Source organism: Ambystoma mexicanum, chromosome 4p (genome assembly GCF_040938575.1).
Source record: "Ambystoma mexicanum isolate Mex_15411 chromosome 4p, UKY_AmexF1_1, whole genome shotgun sequence".
Classification (NCBI taxonomy): domain Eukaryota; kingdom Metazoa; phylum Chordata; class Amphibia; order Caudata; family Ambystomatidae; genus Ambystoma; species Ambystoma mexicanum.
Window position 1 is genome coordinate 445,212,641 of NC_090927.1, and position 18,292 is coordinate 445,230,932.

Below are 18,292 nucleotides of genomic sequence, written 5' to 3' on the forward strand. Positions count from 1 at the left end.
GTGCCCAATTCCGCCTGTCGGCCCATCAAGCCACTGTAACTACTGACACTTCTCTGGAGGGTTGCGGGGCGCACACAGGCCAACTCCATACCAGAGGCCTCTGGCTACCGGAGGACAAGTGTTAGGGAGAATGTTCTTTTCTTGTGGCAATACCCCTCAACCTCAGAGACCCCCAGCACTTTTCCTGGACTCTGGGGATTTATCTTGTATTGGTTTTCCTGAATTAGTGGAACGTTTTACCACTCCCTCATTCTTTTTTCTTTGACTTGACTTGACTTCCGCTATTGTAATTCATTTTCACTGTAATGGAGGATTGCTTTCGTTCATGTATTGTTTTATGGGCATCTGTAAGTGATAGTTGCAGCACACTGCATCCTACGTGCGGTGTTGCTGGGGAGTCCCTTGGGCTTTCTATTTTAAATATTTTATATAATTTTCCAGTGAGACATACTGTTCTCAAGGATAGTAGGCTACCTCTTAACACTTCTTTTGTGGGATCAGCACACTCCACCTTATGTGGGTGCTGTGGAGTTGCACAGTGTGACTTTCGTTACAGTAACAGACTAACCTAAATGGCTGGTGGCAGTGAATACATTTTTCGACAATTTGTGTAAGTTACTCGCTGGCTTTTTTCACAGCTGCAGTACAGCCCCCTTGGTTGACTGTTTTCCCCAAATGGCCCCAGTCTTCTTTTATCGGCATTTTTTGTTTGTGTTCCTTCTTGGCCCTTCTACCATTCCACATGGAGGTGGGGTCCTGCTCCCCTGCTGGACATCTGCAGGGCTGCTACGCCGAGGTCTATTCATACCTTAACATGATTCTACTACCTCGAAAGTGATTCCAGAGAGGAGTCTTGTGTCGGGCAGGTGTGCTGCACAACCTTTTTGCTTGAGGCGAGTGTTCCAGTGGTGCGTTATCATTGCTTCTGTTTGAGCTGTACTGCCTCCCATGGTTGTGTTGGTTTGTACTGCTGTTTAATTGTATTCATAAGCATGTTAACCCATGTAATATCCAACGCTGGAACAGGAACAAGTTACTAGCCTGTAACTCCGGTTCTCGAGCATGGGTATTTTACATGGATTCACATGCAACCCTCCTTCCTACGCCTCTATGGCTCTTCAATGGTTCCTACCACCATGATACTACGTGCTTTAAAATCTGAAACTGGCTACCAGGGGTGGAGTTGGAGGACGAACGTCATTGGTTGGGACAGTATGCAATGAGCTATATAAGTGGCAAGCAGTTTTCTAACTTTAAAGCAAAACTGCTTTAATATTACTGAGGATTCCCAGCCTGATGACGGGGAATACTCCTGTTCTCCAGCATTAGTATCTTAGATGGATTCACATGCTTAGGAGTTACAGGTAAGTAACTTGTTTCTTCTCATGAGTGCATGTTGATGCTTCAGATGTTTTCTTATCTGTGGTTTCCCCGATTTAAGGTTTAGGAAAGGTTGGTTCTACATGGTTGTAATATTGGGGTCTGAAAGCCGTTTTCCTGTCTGAGGAGAGGTACTTAACTTGGGAACGGTTGGGAAGAAGTTGATTTCTGACTGCAGGGTTCTATTCTGAATGTTGGGGCAAAACTATTAAGTTGGTGTCCCATTGATCCTCATCATAGAAGCACTTCAAAATCTGAGCCTGCCTTCAACTTCAAGCATGAAACGCCTTGCCTAGTTGTGAATCCAAGGGTTGTTCTTTTCAGTGCATTCAATAGCTGCATTATTGCATTTTGGGAAATGTTAACTTGTAATCTGCTTTTTGACCAATGGAAATCTATTTAAATTCAATAGTAAAGTTGACTGATCGCTATTGCACCGAATAATTTGTAGACACGGGACGCGTGTGCATTATCGACATGCAGGTTATTGAAGTAGTCAGTTTTGTATAGGTAACCAAAGCATCACTGGCATAGAAGTCTGTGCAAAATAGAAGTGGGCATGCAGTAGGATTGTGCAAGAATCCGTCTAGAAGTGGTTGCTGTCCCATAGTATGCCTCAGTCTTTCTGGGGTAAGTTGCGACTTGTATAGCTGATGGATATAAACGATGATCCTTTTGTGCACTGTAGCATGTCTTTAGCCCTACTCTAGTGTGCTTTTAGTTTCTTTCCTTTCCTTCAGTGGCTTCCCAAAGAACTTGGGCAGTGCTGATGAACTCTAACTTTGTATTAAGTTAATCAGTGATGGGAATATTTTTTATTTCTTTTATTTTTTTATAACTTTATTTTCTGATTTTCATAAACATACAAGGAAATAAGCCAAACAAAGGAACAAACTGTGTAACCCATGAGCTCCCCTCCCCTCCTCCCACCCACTGTTGCCATCGCGGTCAACTCGGAATGTGCTATAATACAGTAACAGGGAAGTTCGGATTGATCACGGTGACACATGGGCCCCATGGGTTGGCCAAGGGCAAAACATCTAAGGGGACGACGTGGGAGAGGATACACCAGAAGGAGTAGCAATTAAATAATTCACATAAGGGCCCCATATATCAGGTGGTCCTGCGCGCAGCGGCAATGTTCTAATGTACAATGTCTCAATATCTTGACAGTAGGCAATGTCACGCAACCACAATCGAGAGTTTGGGGGCTGGCCGTCTCCCCAGGTCATTGCCACTCTTCTCTTTGCTAGGACCAGGAGGAGACCCACCAGTTTCCGGGAATGTAGTGCTACCCCACTAGTAAGTCCAAGCAAAGCAATCGCGGGGTCCTGCTCGATGCGTTCTCCCGCAATTGCAGTTGTCTACAAACCTCCCCCCCAGAATCTGTTTACAACCGGACAGTTCCACGCCAAGTGTAAGAAGTCAGCATCCTGGGCCCCACATCGAGCACAAGCCCCTGAGACCTCAGTTCGTTGTCTGTGGAGTCTGGCCGGGGTATGGTAGGTTTGATGGACAAAGTTAAAATGTATTTGTTTGAATCGTGAGTTCAGCGCCACCTTCTGAGTTTGGTCAAGAATAAATGCCCAGTCCTCATACGGAATACTCCTCGAGGGATCTCTCCCATCTGAGCTTTGTGGAACCTGAGTGCACTGGGGTGTCCCTCCAAGAGGTTTTTATATAGCCATGATGCCAGCTTACCCTCTCCTTGGGCCTGGATCGTGTCATGCAACAACTGCCCTGTCTGGGGTTGGGTGGGGAAAAGTAGGGAAGAGCTTCTGCGCCAGCTGACGGAGCTTAAAATAGATGAATATGTCTAGGGCATTGCTTGCCCCACGCTCACGAGCCTGCTGTAGCATTATAAAGGACCCCTCAACGAACAGGTCACCCAGATTGTTGATTTGAAGCTTACGTATCCAGTGGATATAAACCTGTTTGTTAGTAAGCGGGGACCCCTGGGATGAATTTAGCAGGTAGGAGCGGGGAATAACGCACACCTATCTTGCTTTTCTGCGCTATTTTCACCCATACTATATCTCTGGAATTAACTATGTTTAAGGTTTTGGGATGAGTCTGTAGTGTACTGATTATGGTAACCCGAAACGTGTGGACATTAGGGCCTGTTCAACCTGGACATGTTGTCTAATAACCTGTGTGACATACCAATGGCTTAAGAACTGTGCTTGGGCTGCCCAATAATACCGCTCTGGATCCAGGAGTGCCAAGCTCTCCCCTCACGACTGGTTGAATTAATGTTGTGTAAGCCACCCTCGCCAGTTTACCAGCCCAGATCAGTTCGAGGATCATGCTTCACAACAGGGCTAGGATTTTCTGTGGGAGTACGCTGGGAATGTTCGCGAACAGGTAGAGGAGCTTGGGCAGAACTACCATCTTCACTATGGACACACGGCCCCAGAGAGGGAGCGGGAGACCTTTCCATCTTGTGATTTGACCATGCAGTGTATCAACCAATTTCCCGTAATTATCTTGTAAAAGGGTGTGATAATCTCGTGACAAGTGAATACCCAGGTACCGTACTCCGGACCTTTCCCAATTAAGCCCACAATCAACATATTCCTGTGTATTATCAGTTAGAGGTAAAACTATCGATTTTTGTGCTATTGATTTTTAGGCCGGAGAGCTCCCCAAATCTAATCACCTCACGCATTACTGGGTTCAAATTCTCAGACGGATCTCGAATGAAAAGAGCGACATTGTCTGCGTAAAGCAAAATAATTATCTTATGTGGGCCGAACTGTAGACCCCTGTGCAGATGCCGCGAACGTAAGCTTTCTGCAAGAGGTTCCATTGCCAGTGCAAACAGGAGAGCAGATAGGGGGCACCCCTGCCTGGTCCCTCTCTGAAGCGTTATACTCGCAGTTCTTGCTTTCCCCACAAGGATGTTCGACACCGGTTTCTCATATAAGAGTGCGACTAACTTCCCCAAACCCATTCTGTCTAGTACAGTGAAGAGGTAGGGCCATTCCACTGAATCAAATGCTTTTTCGTCTTCAAGAAGCACCGCCACCGCCTGGACAGCAGGGTAGATAGCCTCAATGGCACCAAACATGCGCCTTAGCCCAAAGGTAGTGTAACCCCGCTTGATCTGCTAACACTAGTGCAGGCATTAAGGAAAGTAATCTTGCGGCAAGAATTTTGGTCAATATTTTATTATCTAAGTTGATTAGAGAAATTGGCCTATATGACCCGCATTCTTCAATGGGTTTACCACTCTTGTATATGAGAATAATATTAGCTTCTCGAAGTGTCATGGGTAGATTGCCCTTTTTGGTCGCCACTTGGTAAACTTGTAGCAGGAGGGGAGCCACGATTGTGGCAAGTACTTTATAAAATTCACCCGTTAGGCTGTCCGGTCTGGGGGCCTTGGAGCTTGGGAGTGTTTTTATGGCCTCTATTATCTCGTCCAATGATATGGGGGCGTTTAATGGCTCTCAACGTATGGTCTGCCCAGAAGAGTTCAATGTGGTCCAAATATTGAAGGGTGCCCGATGCGTTGTCACCTTTCCTGTTGTAAAGGTCTTGATAGAAAGCCCGAAATGACTCGATGATACAGTCCTCAGTGAGGGCCACAGAACCGTCAGGTGCCCTTATACAGTCTATCGGGGGAGGTCTCCTGTCTGACGCTATCAACCTAGCAAGCTGAGCTCCCGGCCTCTGGCCCTCGCCGTACTGTCGTATTCTGTGTGGTTGTGACATGAACTTGGCTTCTCTTTCCGCACAGGTTCTGAAATTTTCAAGTTCCTTTTTGAGGGACGCGAGGGTGCGGTTGTCATTTTGGGCATTGTATGACCGCTCAAGATTATTCATCCGTGCTTCATTATCTGCCAGTTCTGCTCTAATCAGCTTCAATACCCCATGCTCTTTAGCTATGCACACCCCCCTCACAAAGCACTTGAGGGTTTCCCACAGAGTCCCCGCGGATGCAACAGAGTTGCGATTTATGTCTAGGAAGGCCATTATATCAACCCAAAGTTCCTGGGCAAACACCTGATCCTGAAGAGCCCAGTGCTTGAACCTCCATGGAGGTCTGCCACTGCCATGTCCAACTGGGGCCCATTCAAGGGCCACCGGGGAGTGATCGGATAGTGTCCGAGGGAGAACCTAGCAGTCACTCCACCGTATTCTAGTGTGCCTTGACACAAAAAGGTAGTCAAGCTTAGAGCTGGTGCCGTGTACCAATGAATGAAAGGTGTAGTCGCGCGACGATGGATGTCTGACCCTCCAGGCATCCTCAAGGTTATAGGCCCTACATATTTCTTGTATCTGCAAGCTGGCTTTAGTGTGTGTGTGTGTGTGGTGCTGTTGGTATGGGATTTGTCAATATTTGGGTTAAGTGTGGTGTTCAGATCGCCCCCCAGATGATTGTGGTATGGTCCGCGTCAGCTAGGTTGGTCATAACCCAATTGAAGTTATTAGTACTGTCTACATTCGGTCCATAAGAGTTCACTAGGGTCACTTCTACTCCATCTAGTATCCCGCGTACCAGGAGGGACCTACCCACCTCGTCACGCTTCACCATCTTCATCTTAAATTTTACCCTTCGGCTTATAAGTTTAGCGACCCCGCGAGCATAGGACGAATGAGAGGAAAATACCTGTGAAATCCCCACCTTGCCAACCATTTACTTTCGGACGAAGGGGTAATCAGCGTAACGTCGACATTGTGCCTTTTGAGATATTGGGCCACTCTATGGGCTTTGGTGGGGTTATGACCACCACGGACGTTCCACTTTGCTACCCTGAATGGAACAATGGGTGAGTGTGTTCCGGATCTGGGCAGACCCTCAACGGGAAGGGCCTCGGGTCAGGATCTTGGTGATCATAGACTCCCTGTATGCTATACCGCTTGGCTTCCCCAAAATGGGCCATTGCAGCCATGGTACCATTCCCAGTTTGTTCCTTTACCCAAAAACAAACTTCCAACATAAACAGAAATCCCCGCACCCATACACAGGCAACCCCCAACCTGCCCGTCAAGAGTCCCCCCCCCCCCCCACCCCCTGTTACTACAACCAAGTAGCATTGAACTTGAAGTGGTGAATTACCCATTTGCACACGGAAAACCCTCAACTTGTCCATAAGAAACCCCGCCCCATATGATGACCTCCTCCCTCTCCATATTGTCCCTCTCCGGGCAACCACCAACATGCCTGTATAACTTTGCCCAGGTAATGGGCTTTAACTGTAAACTGAAAAACGCTGTGCTAGGGGCGCAGGTGCCTCCCAAGAGCGAAAGCCCCTTCCAATTTGAGATGTGTGGAACCATTTGTTACTTATGCCGGCAGTTCGGGGAGTATGGCCGTGTACCCAGTGTTGATTCACGGAGGTTCGTTCCTGCCCCGTCTCCCTCCTCTTGGGCACGGCTGATTGCGCAGGGGTTGGCAGCCAATATTGTCAAGGAATAAGTTTGCGTCTTCTGGGGAGGTGAAGAACTGAGTTTTACCTGCATGCTGAATCCTCAGTTTAGCCGGGAATAACATGGAGTATGGTATCTGCCCTGCATGTAGGCGGCATTTCACCTCAGTAAATGCTCTCCTTGCTGTCTGGACCAAGGGTGCAAAGTCTGGGAAAAAACTGGACCTTGTCCCCATCATATTGGAGGTCGCCTTTCTCTCTGGCTAGTTTAAGAATCGTGTTTGCAATGATTGAGTGGCGTGGCGCCCCAGGGACCGGGCGTGTGGCCGGAAACCTGTGTGCCCTTTCGACGACAAAGATTTGAGAGAAGGCAGTGGCGTCGAAGAGATCCTTGCACAGTTTTTCAACGAAGTCCTCCATCCTTGACGTAGCCTGCTGTTCCCTTATGCCCACTAACCGAATATTGCTGCAGCGAGCCCGCCCCTCCAAATCTTCGTTTTTCACCATTACCTCTTTCATTTGTCGTTCTAATGATGCTACTTTGTTGGTTATTATGGGCGTAGTGTCATCTAGCTCAGAGACCCTCTGTTCTATTGTGTCAAGGCGCTCGCCATGCCTATCCAGTCTGTGTTGTAGTAAGTCAACTTTGGACGACAGAGTCCAGTTTGGCATTGAGATTTCCAATCCCAGCTTTAAGATCCAGGAGGATTTCATGTATGTCAGGGGCTGGGGGTGTTGTTTGGCCAGCTTCAGGCCATGGGTTGGAGGGCTGGGAAGCCATCAGGCCTTCTTGCTGGGGTGTTTTCACTACTGCTTCAGTTTCAAATGTCAGCTTTTTCTGTGCCTTATCTGTTTTACCCATGGTATGTGCTGGGTAAATTGTGGGTCTTAAGTTTGGTGTGTGTGGCTAGCGGGGTACGGGCTGTCCACTTTCGCCACCAGTCGCTGTTGTTCCGGGGGGGGGTGGGGCAAGCAGCAGAGTTGGAGCCAGGAAGAGGCTGAGGCGCTGCAGTTGGCCAGCAACCCTGGACCCGTGGGCTCCTGGCCTGTGGATATGCTGCTGGGTGGGCCGTCACTGTGTGTGACTCAGTTCGCTGACCGTGGCCGTGCCGGACCCAGATGTAGTGTAGGAGCAGGGCGCGAACCGCCCTAGTTTGTGAGCTGTGCCCCGCTGTGTGTTTTCCACTGGGTATTGCCTGCTTTAGGCTCGCAGCAGGAACTTGCGGTCACATCCTGGTAAGTTTCCAGACCGCAGTGATGCTGGGGGGCTTACATTGATGTCAGGGCTTGCACGATCTAGTGATAGGCTGCTGCAGACACAGGTGGGCAGTGTGTACAGGCGGCCGTTCGTGTGGAAAAGTGGCGCCGCGCTCGCAGTGCTGGAGTCGGGGAGGCCCCTCACCCCACCCCCATGAGAGCAGGACGCCGCCACCTCGGGTGCTTTGTGGTGCGGGGAGGTGGTCAAGGTGGAATCCGGGGCTCGCCTTTGCCGTTATAGCTACCGGGGAAGCTGCCAACCTTGATGGTAGTAGCATGGCAGGACTGCCGCACCTTATTTTATATGCAGACGGGGAGCGGGCAGGGTGCACACGTCGTACCTGTTGTTTGTGCTGGCTCATCGGTTATGCTCTTGTTGTGGCTGCAAGCCGTGGCGGCGGAGGGGGGGGCGTGCACGATGCTGCTCCTCCTAACTCCACCGCCCCCTCCCCCATGGGGCTGCAGCACCTGATGCCCGTCGGTCCCCGGAGGGAGTTACAAGCTGGGGTCCAGGCGCCGCTCCAGACCCCTGCCAGCCCGCCCCCGATATCAGCAACACCGTGCCACGGCAGGCAGGCGCCCAGGCCGTGCGCCGGAGCAGGGACACTGACAGGGAGGAGTGCTCCCACACCGACTCCAGCCGCAGCGCTGTCCGCCTGTCTTCAGACCCCAGGCAGGCAGCCGACAGGGAGGTCGGCGGGCCTGGGAAGGGTGGCGCTGGCGTGCCGCGACTACCCCAGCCTCAGTAATTAAGAGCCGCCACGTCTCAGCACGGGACCCGCCCGCTTCAGATTTAATTGCCTTGCCTGGATGATCACTTAATTGCTTGGTTGCACGCGATTTCTCAGGATTCTTGGGGCCTCCGCACAGAGCTTACTACGAAGCCGCCACCTTGGTAGGCTCACTAGCGCCCTCTATCAGTGATGGGAATATGACCTGGTTCATACCGTTGCTCATCTGGGCTTGGATCAACCTTGATAAAGAGCTGGAGAGAGTTTGATATTCCTTGTAAAGCCTGTAAATTGCACTGTTTATGTGTAATGGGGGTCTGGGGGTCCATAGAATAATCCTGATTCCTCACATGCCCTAATGGGTCTTTACAAACATAACCTCATGAAATCATCAGGTCAGTGCTCTGGTGGAAGGTTTGTTAACAGTGTGAAGACGACATAGGAGAATGTCTCGCTCTAGATCCTAATTGTAAAGTTTTAATGAGTCCATTGTGATGTATGTGGCACTGAAGTTGAGCTGCAACCACATTGTTTAGATATTTCAAAAGATGAAGGCCGAAAGTGTCCCCCTCATGCTCCTCCTTTACTGGCTATCACTCATTCTTTATCGCTCATACATTTTCCCAGTCTTCATCTCTACCACTCACTTTTTCACTTCTTCCAACTTAGTTTGTCCCTGTACAAACTCCCCTTGCTCTCTTCCAATACCTGTTCCCTCTTTCTTCACTATTTTTCCCTGTTCTCAAATGGCAATGCTTTCCACCTTTCCTGGTGCAGTTTTACAATAATTCTCTCACTGTTCCCTGACTCTCCCCTACATTCCCTCCCCATGCTATCACTCCTGTATCTCCTCCTACTCTCCCTCTCTTGTCCATCTTGTATCTTTTCTCCCCTTAGTCACGGAAGCTGGTTTTGGATTTGCTCTTTCCTCCAAATGAGTTGTGCTAGTTGTTTCTTTTTGAGATTTTTTTCATAGTAATGTCCATCTTTGCTGCTTTTTGAAAAAGTAATGTTGTATACAGGAGGTGTCATCCTTCTCAAACCTTTCATGGTCTGTCTGGCAGGGTAGTGAGGGCACATCGTCTGAGGAATGATATTTGTCCTAGCACAAGCCTGCACCTAATTCACCCCGATTAGTGGTACCATAAAGCTGTTATAGTAGAATCTATAGGTGACCAATATCCTGCCCATGTGTCCTCCCCCAACTCCCCCAGTTGTCTGGTGATCGTTTTGGTACATAAGTAGAAAGGTATACCTCAAACCTGCCTGTTGATAGTGTCCATATGCAGTCCTCATTGTATTTGTCCCACGGGCGTGGCTATTGCCACAAGGCCAGTGTGGGACCAATGTGTACACCCCCTCCCCACAAACTGGCTGAAAAGAAAGGGCCACGAGACAACCTACCATACAAAGATGTTAAAGACCTTCCTTACACAAACAGGAGATGGGCTGCCCTCAGAGTTCCATCAGACACCAGCGACACCCGACACCAGGGAGGAATTGTTTAGGCACAAACACATGTTTACTTGCACACTTTAAATACTTGGCTACTTTAGTGTAAATGTCTTTTATTTGTCCCTCATTTCCTGCAGCGTTGCGTAATATAACCTGAAATAGCTAGACCCTAATTGGGCCAGGAGCTACACATGTGCATTGTCGGCTATGTAGGCTTGCAATAACTGCATTTATTCTCAGTTGAATTTCCGAATTGAATTTAAATAGCTCTCTGTTCAATCATTGGAATAGAATCCTTATCTGGCCAGCTTGGTTCTCGTTTCAAAACGAATACCGTAAAGAAAGCCTTCAGTTGTAGCGCCTTTCCCCCACTCCTGTTAAACTGGCAGCACCCATCCAGACAACTCAACACCTGCTGCCAGAGGACAATTCAGGTACGAGAAAAGCTATTACCCCCACAACTTTGCCTGCCTCCCCCAAGACCAGTGCAGGGGGCTTTATCTGAGGTTACAATACCCCACCTTCAGGACCTCTTGGCTACTCTCCCCTTCCCCCCCCCTTACAATATGCACAGTAATCTTGATCCCAATAATTACTGAAGGATCAGGAACGTACTGGGCTATCTGAGTTTACAAAAAGCCCTGAAGACTTGGCTCTTCCAACAAAATTGACCCCCAATCTGTCATCCTGGACGGGTGGTGAACATGGAGTAGAACAAACAAAATTAACAATAAAAGGCGTAAACATATTGAGCTCAATGTAACTGCTGAGAAGTGCACTCGGCTTGTGTGCTGGTCACCTCTTATGCTGTATAATGCATTGTTGCATCCACTTGGTAATGTGTAACATTGAATTACAGGCTTCCTGTTTAATGTATTGCGAAGTTTATCATCATCAAAAGAAAATGTGGGATGGGCATGTCTGTTAACAGAACTGTTTTGGATTTCTTCTCTTTTCAGATTGTAATGACTCCTGAGGATCCGGATTGGGGAGTACCTTTTTGAACTCCATGAGTTTAGCACCACGCTCCAGTTGGATCTAGTTTGAAAACTAATTGCACTGCATTGTGTCCAAATGCTTCGACGGCTTTGCTCAAAGACCTGTGGCCTTATTCACAGTTGATGATTACTCCTGTAATTCTCTTCAGGGTGGAAGGAAGATGGAGAGTTGGAACCGGGAGGAAATCTCTGGTGTGACGTCATTTCACTCTATCAGAGTACTTCAATCTAACTGCGTTCTGTGGTTTAGGAAGGTGATGCACTTTAAAGACGCTTTGCATTTGCACTGAAACGTTAAGTTTGAGTAACACACATGGGGAGTATGGTCTTTTGCAGTCTTTCAAACCAATCCTAATTTTGCAAATTATGCAGAAACCACTGGAAGAATATTTTTTTATTTGTCGATGCTTACATATGCATTTTCGTGAGATTATCATACTGAGGAAGGAACACTAAATTATAACTGGACATCTTTGAAGGGGCTTTCGAGACACAAGTTAAATCAACGTATTGCCTTTGTATATAGGAAGTTAAATCGCAGGTTAATGTGAAACGTTGGTGTATATGCATTTTGTATGTTTTATTTTGGTTCCTGTGCTTTTCGGCTCATTCGGAATAACTTCTTTAAGCGGTCTGAGTAAATATTATTGTTAAATAGCTTTACTATAAAAAAAATATTTATTTTCACACCTCTGGATCATTTTCCAATCGGCAGCCTGCAGAGCACATTGTAATTAAATGCAACTTAAGTTGCAGTCAACTGAGAATGCTTTGAAGAAAAGGTTTAGGACCTTAACTGAGAGTACTACCAGAATGACCCGCACCAAATACAGCAACTACTTTTTACTTTTTTTGTTTTACCCACCATGGGAAGATGCCCGATTTAGAACTTTTATTTAAAAAAATTATGTCCTTTATCTTAGATTTAGTTTTTACTGCCTCATATTTTTTCTACTAATTTATTCTGTCGCTTTCAGAAGTACCAATCATTGTTTTGTATTTCTAGGAGGCCACATTTCCCTCTTCACTACTTAAACAGATGTAAGTTTCAGATATGCACACTCTTTTGCTGTGTGACCACTTAGTATGAGGAGAGGTCTTGTTGGTTAACGGCTTTGAATGCTGCCAAGAAAGCATGGTCAAGGCTGCTTCTTTGAGGCCAGCACTGAACGAAGGTCCAAACAAGTCCTTCAGTGTGGGTTCTGTAGGACTAGACAGAAAGATTACTTATCGGTGTACCAAAAAGGTTTTACCATTTTTCTTTTTTTCTACTTTGACATCCTTTCTAAGGGCACTGCAAGCCTCAGATCCACTTTATGCAAAGCAAATAACTGCACACATTTAATTCTTGAGAAAGTAACATCTTAAATACAGTGGTCAACATCATCAACTGTTTGAACATCATCTTCGTTATCGCATGTGTAGGTGGGTCGGTAGAGACCAGTCCGAAAACACGAATAAAGGACAGTCAAAGTGCTATAGGCATAGTTAAAAGGTGTCAACTGCTTTAAATGCCAAGCACGACTCTATCTAAATACCCGGAGCCAAGTCCCAGAGCAATGCCCTTTCTGTAAGCTGCCCATCAGAGTACATTTTAATTCTTGGATGCAGGTATGTTTTATTACAGCCAAGTGTCCCTTAATCGGATAACCTTACTAACATTCTAGCTTCTAGTCCTGAAACCTACCTTATGAGTATGTATGTCTTACAGGCACACTGACGGTCTTAAATATTACACTTATGATATTGTGTTTAGTACTTCGGTTTTGCATTGATGGTGTCCCCTCTTACATGCTAAAGATCTTCTTTTTGTTAGTCCTGTTTGAAAAAAGTTATGTACAGTACTAAGCTTTATCAGATAATGGAAAATACTGTAAGACTCTTGTGCATGTTTAATTCTTGCCTAGGAGGTTTGAAAGGGAATTTCCATACCGTTGGGAGGTCAAGGGTTATGGTAGCATTTGTGTGCATCAATGCAGATATGTCCGTTACTGTCTCTCCTGGAAAGGGTTTTTCCTCCATTTGCCATTATTTTGATTTGTACTCCTTCACTTTTTGAGCGGAGTCCTATTTCACTTGTCTTCTAATTTAAATTCTGGTTTCTTTTCACCCAGTCAGTAGTTTTTCTTTTGTGTTCTTGTTGGTTCCTTTTTCGGATTCATCTTTACATTTGAACACACTATGCATTGGGTTTCAAGGGTAATTCATCATTGCACCAAATCTATTGAGGCATCTTTTTGAGGGTTGTAAATCAAAGGTCTTAATGCACTCTCCATGTGTAATTGTTTCGTTTTTGTTTGAGCAGTCACATCATTATCAGGTCACCTGGAGCTCATATTGTAGGTGGTAAGGCTGTTTCTGAAGCACTGTTTGGTAAACGCACCATTAATGGAGAATTATCAGGGAAAATAATCTTCAACTTCTCAGTTGATTACTATTTAGAATTTTGAAGCATGTGCTCATTCAAAGACATTGTAGAACAATAATGAGGGATGCTTGTAGTAAGTGGTGGCCTCCTTGTCCTCTGTATTTTATTTTAAGTGTTCACTAGAAAGGGTTAGCATGCTCGAGAAGGAAACAATAATAGAACTGTCATGCATATTTTTCTCATTTTTGCATCAGATTAACCAAACATCTTGAATTTTCTATTGGAGTCTTATAAAACATTGTTCAAAACTGTAGCAGAGGTCCTTCTGTTGGTGAGCAGTATTCTGGAATCCTCCTATCTTGGGAGACGAGGGAATTCTTTCGAGATATATTAGGCGAAGGATGGAAAATGGAATTGGTGATGATAGCCTTTTCTGACATTGCTCTTTATGATGGCCAATGTTCGAGCATTCAATCAATGTATCAGACACTGCTTTGTGACATCATTCAAATAACTTGCCAGGCTATGAATATGGTTTCCTTAACAAAGCGCTAGGTTATAAAGTTGGTTCTTCCACTTACTCCAAGAAAATTGATGGAAGGCTAATAATTGAAGCAGAATAATTTTAGTTTTACTGTGCTGCACCGATCCTTGAGTGGTTTAGGGATGTAAGGCACCTGTTGGCCAATTTCTCCAGCCAAAGTAGGAGTTGTATATTAGAATTCTGCCTCTATGTACCAAATTTAAATTCTAATCTTCTTTGTTCCTGGTTAATATCAGTCGGTCCTTTGGCTCAATCACATAAATGTTTAATCCCTCTAATTAAGCAAACCCAATTTGCTGAAAGTGTATTTTTTTAATTCATTCTTCGCAACGTAAAGCTTGTGGTTTAGCCATTCTTAATTGGGGAATACAGTCCTACATTTTATGAAAATAGCGATCCTCTTTTTCCTAACTGTACAAGTAGTCTAAAGTATTTTTAGGATTTTTAAATGTATTTGCAACAGTGCTTTCCAACTGCTAATTAGCAAATTAAATTGACGGTCTGATCCAAAACATTGCCATGCTGCTGCTGTGTAGGATTTTTCGTAGAATGTGCACTCCTTTGGAAATACTTAAATTAGTTTTCACAGCTGTCCAAGTATTGTCAATGCTATACAGGTGCCATATAATGCATGCACAATTAAACATTTATCAATGAATGAGTGATAACAAAGTTTAGTATTAGACTAGTAAAATCACGTTAAACCCCCTTCTGGTAAAATTCTCAAACAACTCTGCATTTCACTATTTTGAACATTTGTACAAATGTACTATATTTTTAGAAAAGTATATTAAAGCAATCTGCTGCACAAAAGCAAATGTTTGACATGTGAGTCAATTGCTTAAGCAATGCTTCCAAATGTAGTAGGTGGGGATTGTCCACCAGTGGATAAATAGTAAATATGAAACACATTAAATGGTGGCTTTGTTTTTGTTTATTATTTAAGGTCCTCTTGGTTCACATATTTCCTATTATACTGCTCTGGTTTCTTCAACTCAGAAGAATGGTTGGCCCAAAGAACGGACAGAAGAAAAGCACTTGACACAACACCTTGAACAGAATTGAGCTGATGCCCCTGTGGAGCCTGTTTTAACTGCCAGTAATCTTCCACTTGCAAATTAGCAAAAAGAAGCACTCTGCAGCACCTTGCTCTAGCTCCTTATTTTGTTTTTATTTTACCACCTCGTGACGCCCTCCCCACCCCCTCCCCCTCCATCAGCAGGGATTTCAGTGCTACGTATCTGGTGGGCAGTCTTTTCAGACTGTCCCACACAAGTGTCTCAGGCCACATAATTTCTGCACACTCTGGACTTCAAATGATACTCTCTTCTGTAGGACCCTGAAGTCAAGATTGAGAAAGTGGTATGACAACTTCAAGCAGCCTCTTCTCGTATTTGCTGAGTTCTACCCATCTTCTGCTGCAGTTGATGCTGGCACCCAAAACTATCAAGGAACGTTCACTCATCACATTTGCTCACCTCTCCCATATTTGTTGGCTCTCTTTCAGCTGGCATTTTCCTAGATTGTTGGGACACTGCGGGAGTCATACCTTAAAAAAAGAAAACATTGCTGTCCCCCCAACAATCCCTCATTCTACTGATCTCTCTCTCCTTTCCTACAACTCCAAGGTCCTTGATGATTGTCTTTAATTGCATAATCCTCTACCTCTGGGTTTTCCGTTGGGAAACACCCCCACCCCAACCTGGATTTTAGTCCACACTTTCAACAGAGACTGCACTCAAAGTAGTTTACAATGTAACTAATGCCCAATGCTCTCTCGCCACACCTTTCTTGTTCTTCTACCTCTGGCAGCTTTCAACATTGGATCATCCAGCACGCCTTCATACTCTTTTCTCAGTGGATTTAAAGAGCACTGCATTGGCTTGGATAACATCGGATTTCCATTTGTCCCACGTGGAACTTCAACACCACCTTCCCCATGTCCCTCCTTGTGGTTGTTCTTCAAAGAGTCCAAGGCCCACTCCTCTGCAACCTTTAAACTTCTTCCTGTGGAAACTAATTTCTTCCTTTTGGTTTTAACTATCACCTTCCTTGCGCATGACTTGCAAATTTGGGGTTCTGTTTGACAGCAACTGCAATATCTTCCAGTTGATGAACCTAAACCATAAAAACAATTCTAGTTGCACCTCAAACACCACTCAACTAAAACTGTTCTTTACTCCAGGGCTCAACAAAGTGGAATACCTTACAAGCCTCCTCATGGGTCTTACCCTCCATTCAGTCGTTCCCCACAAAAAAGTTACTTTTCAAACGCCATCCCTTTTCAATTTACCCATTTCCTCATACCCCTGTACATCAACGCCACGCTAGATAGCTCTCTGTGCAGATTGCATTCCTCCCCTCTCTCCTCACGGGTAACTGGAAGGGGGATAGCCAGTGCCTCAGGTAATATTTTGCGCTGTATTTTACTCCCTGTTTTTAAAATCTGAGTAAATGTGATTTCAAGAGACTAAAAATTACTTTTCTCTTTTTCAAGAGAGTAAAATGTATGTGACATCCAGCCGACGTGTGCAAAAACTGTATGGAAATCATTACCGTGCGGCAGCTTTTTTGCATTGTGACAGAATACACCTTGCATTATTTCTCTAAAGTCTGGCCATTTGATCTCTCCTATGTATATTTAAATGCTGGAAACACAAAAACCTAGCCAATCGCATATTAAAGCAAACATGAATTGTATTGTGTGTTTTGAGGTTCGATAGCAGAATTGTCTTTTGGTGTTTAATGAAAGTCAACAGTGCAGAGAGGCAAGAACTCCATGCTAAATTATGTGCCTAATCTCAAGGTCAAATGGTTATATAAATAACGCTTTTGGCAAAGCGCTGTACAATGAACATATTTATCACAATTATCACCAAACCGAAGTCTGTACTCCTTTATCGACCTCGAAAGGATGAAAGTCGAAGTTGGCCTTGCCGGTATTCGAACCTGCAACCTACAGATTGTGCCCTTTGCAGCAACCCACGTTCAACTGGCTGAGCTATCTTATTGGCTAACATTCTTCAGAGGTCGGTAAACTGAGTATTGACTGAGGTATAATAATCACAGTGCCTAGATGTTGGACAAACCATGTATGAAGTTAAGTACCTATTTTGATTATCACAGGGGCAGGTTTTGCTGAGTTTCTAGTTCATTTACAAATGTAACTTTATTTTTTTGTTTTCGGACAGCGGTTGCACTTCTGGAGTCAGGTTTTGGATGTTTTAATTGTAGTCTTGAAGATTTGAGAGGCTACAACACCTGTGATTGGTGGAATGACATTTTCTCAACCTTGACCATTTATAATAATGTACCCCATTGACTGCAAGGTTGAATGGATGTAAACTAGACCGTGCATACTCATTTTACACACTGTTTTTATAATTGGAGTGTAAATTATAAGTGTAAAAATGATCTGCCTCTGCATGATTATGCACACAGTACAAACTCTGAAAAATACAATTGTGCAATACTGGTTTGCTTTCACTAGAAAGAAACATAATTTGTTACAAAAGATTAATTCTCAATTGCAGCTTAGTTTTCCATTTTGTTATACAATCCTAAAATGCTAGGAAAATAAATATGCACAGTACTTCGGATTGGTCAATGAGCATCTACACACAACACAGCAGAAGCTGAATAGAAAGAAACCATCCTTTTATCACAGTGAGCAGTTTTATTTTTTGAAAGGCTTCAGAGAAATTGTTTGAGGCTTTTCTCCATGGCTTGCAATTACATCCATGCAAATAAAAATCAAAAGAAGCCTTCTGGTTTCTGTCAATTAACCTGACACTGACCTTTGTACTGCCCTCTGTTCTAAACTTGTTGTGTAAATGTACACAGGAACATAATAAAGCTGTGGTATTTACAATATTTTCATGTGTAAAAAGGCCTAGTATGCAACTTATCTCGAGGCCTGGGGATAGCTGCTATTGGGGTGGGGGGGGGGGGGGCGTCGGAGGGGGTGAGTCCCTAGAAAAAAGAAGTGTTTTACAAAAAACAAAACCTGGTCTGGTCTTTACATAGATCATGTCCTACGTTGTCAGTGAAGTTACCAGCTATTTACAACTCTACTTCGTTTGGAGGCCACCTCTCAAAGCATAATTCTTTTCTTAGACTTCACTGGGATTGCCCTTGGAGCAAACCCTGCATCACCATCTCAAACTTGCTCCATTGACTTCAAT

At 44.9% G+C, this 18,292-nt stretch overlaps 1 protein-coding gene across 1 annotated transcript in view; it reads left to right on the top strand.

The window, feature by feature from the left end:
- The window catches only part of E2F6 (E2F transcription factor 6), a 439,338-nt gene extending 424,314 nt beyond the window's left edge, over nt 1–15,024 (top strand). Inside the window, exon 7 of the mRNA XM_069605960.1 lies at nt 11,158–15,024. Coding sequence (XP_069462061.1) covers nt 11,158–11,174 — 17 coding nt within the window. The 3' untranslated portion in view covers nt 11,175–15,024. The remainder of the gene's footprint in view (nt 1–11,157) is intronic.
- Nucleotides 15,025–18,292: the final 3,268 nt, after the last annotated feature.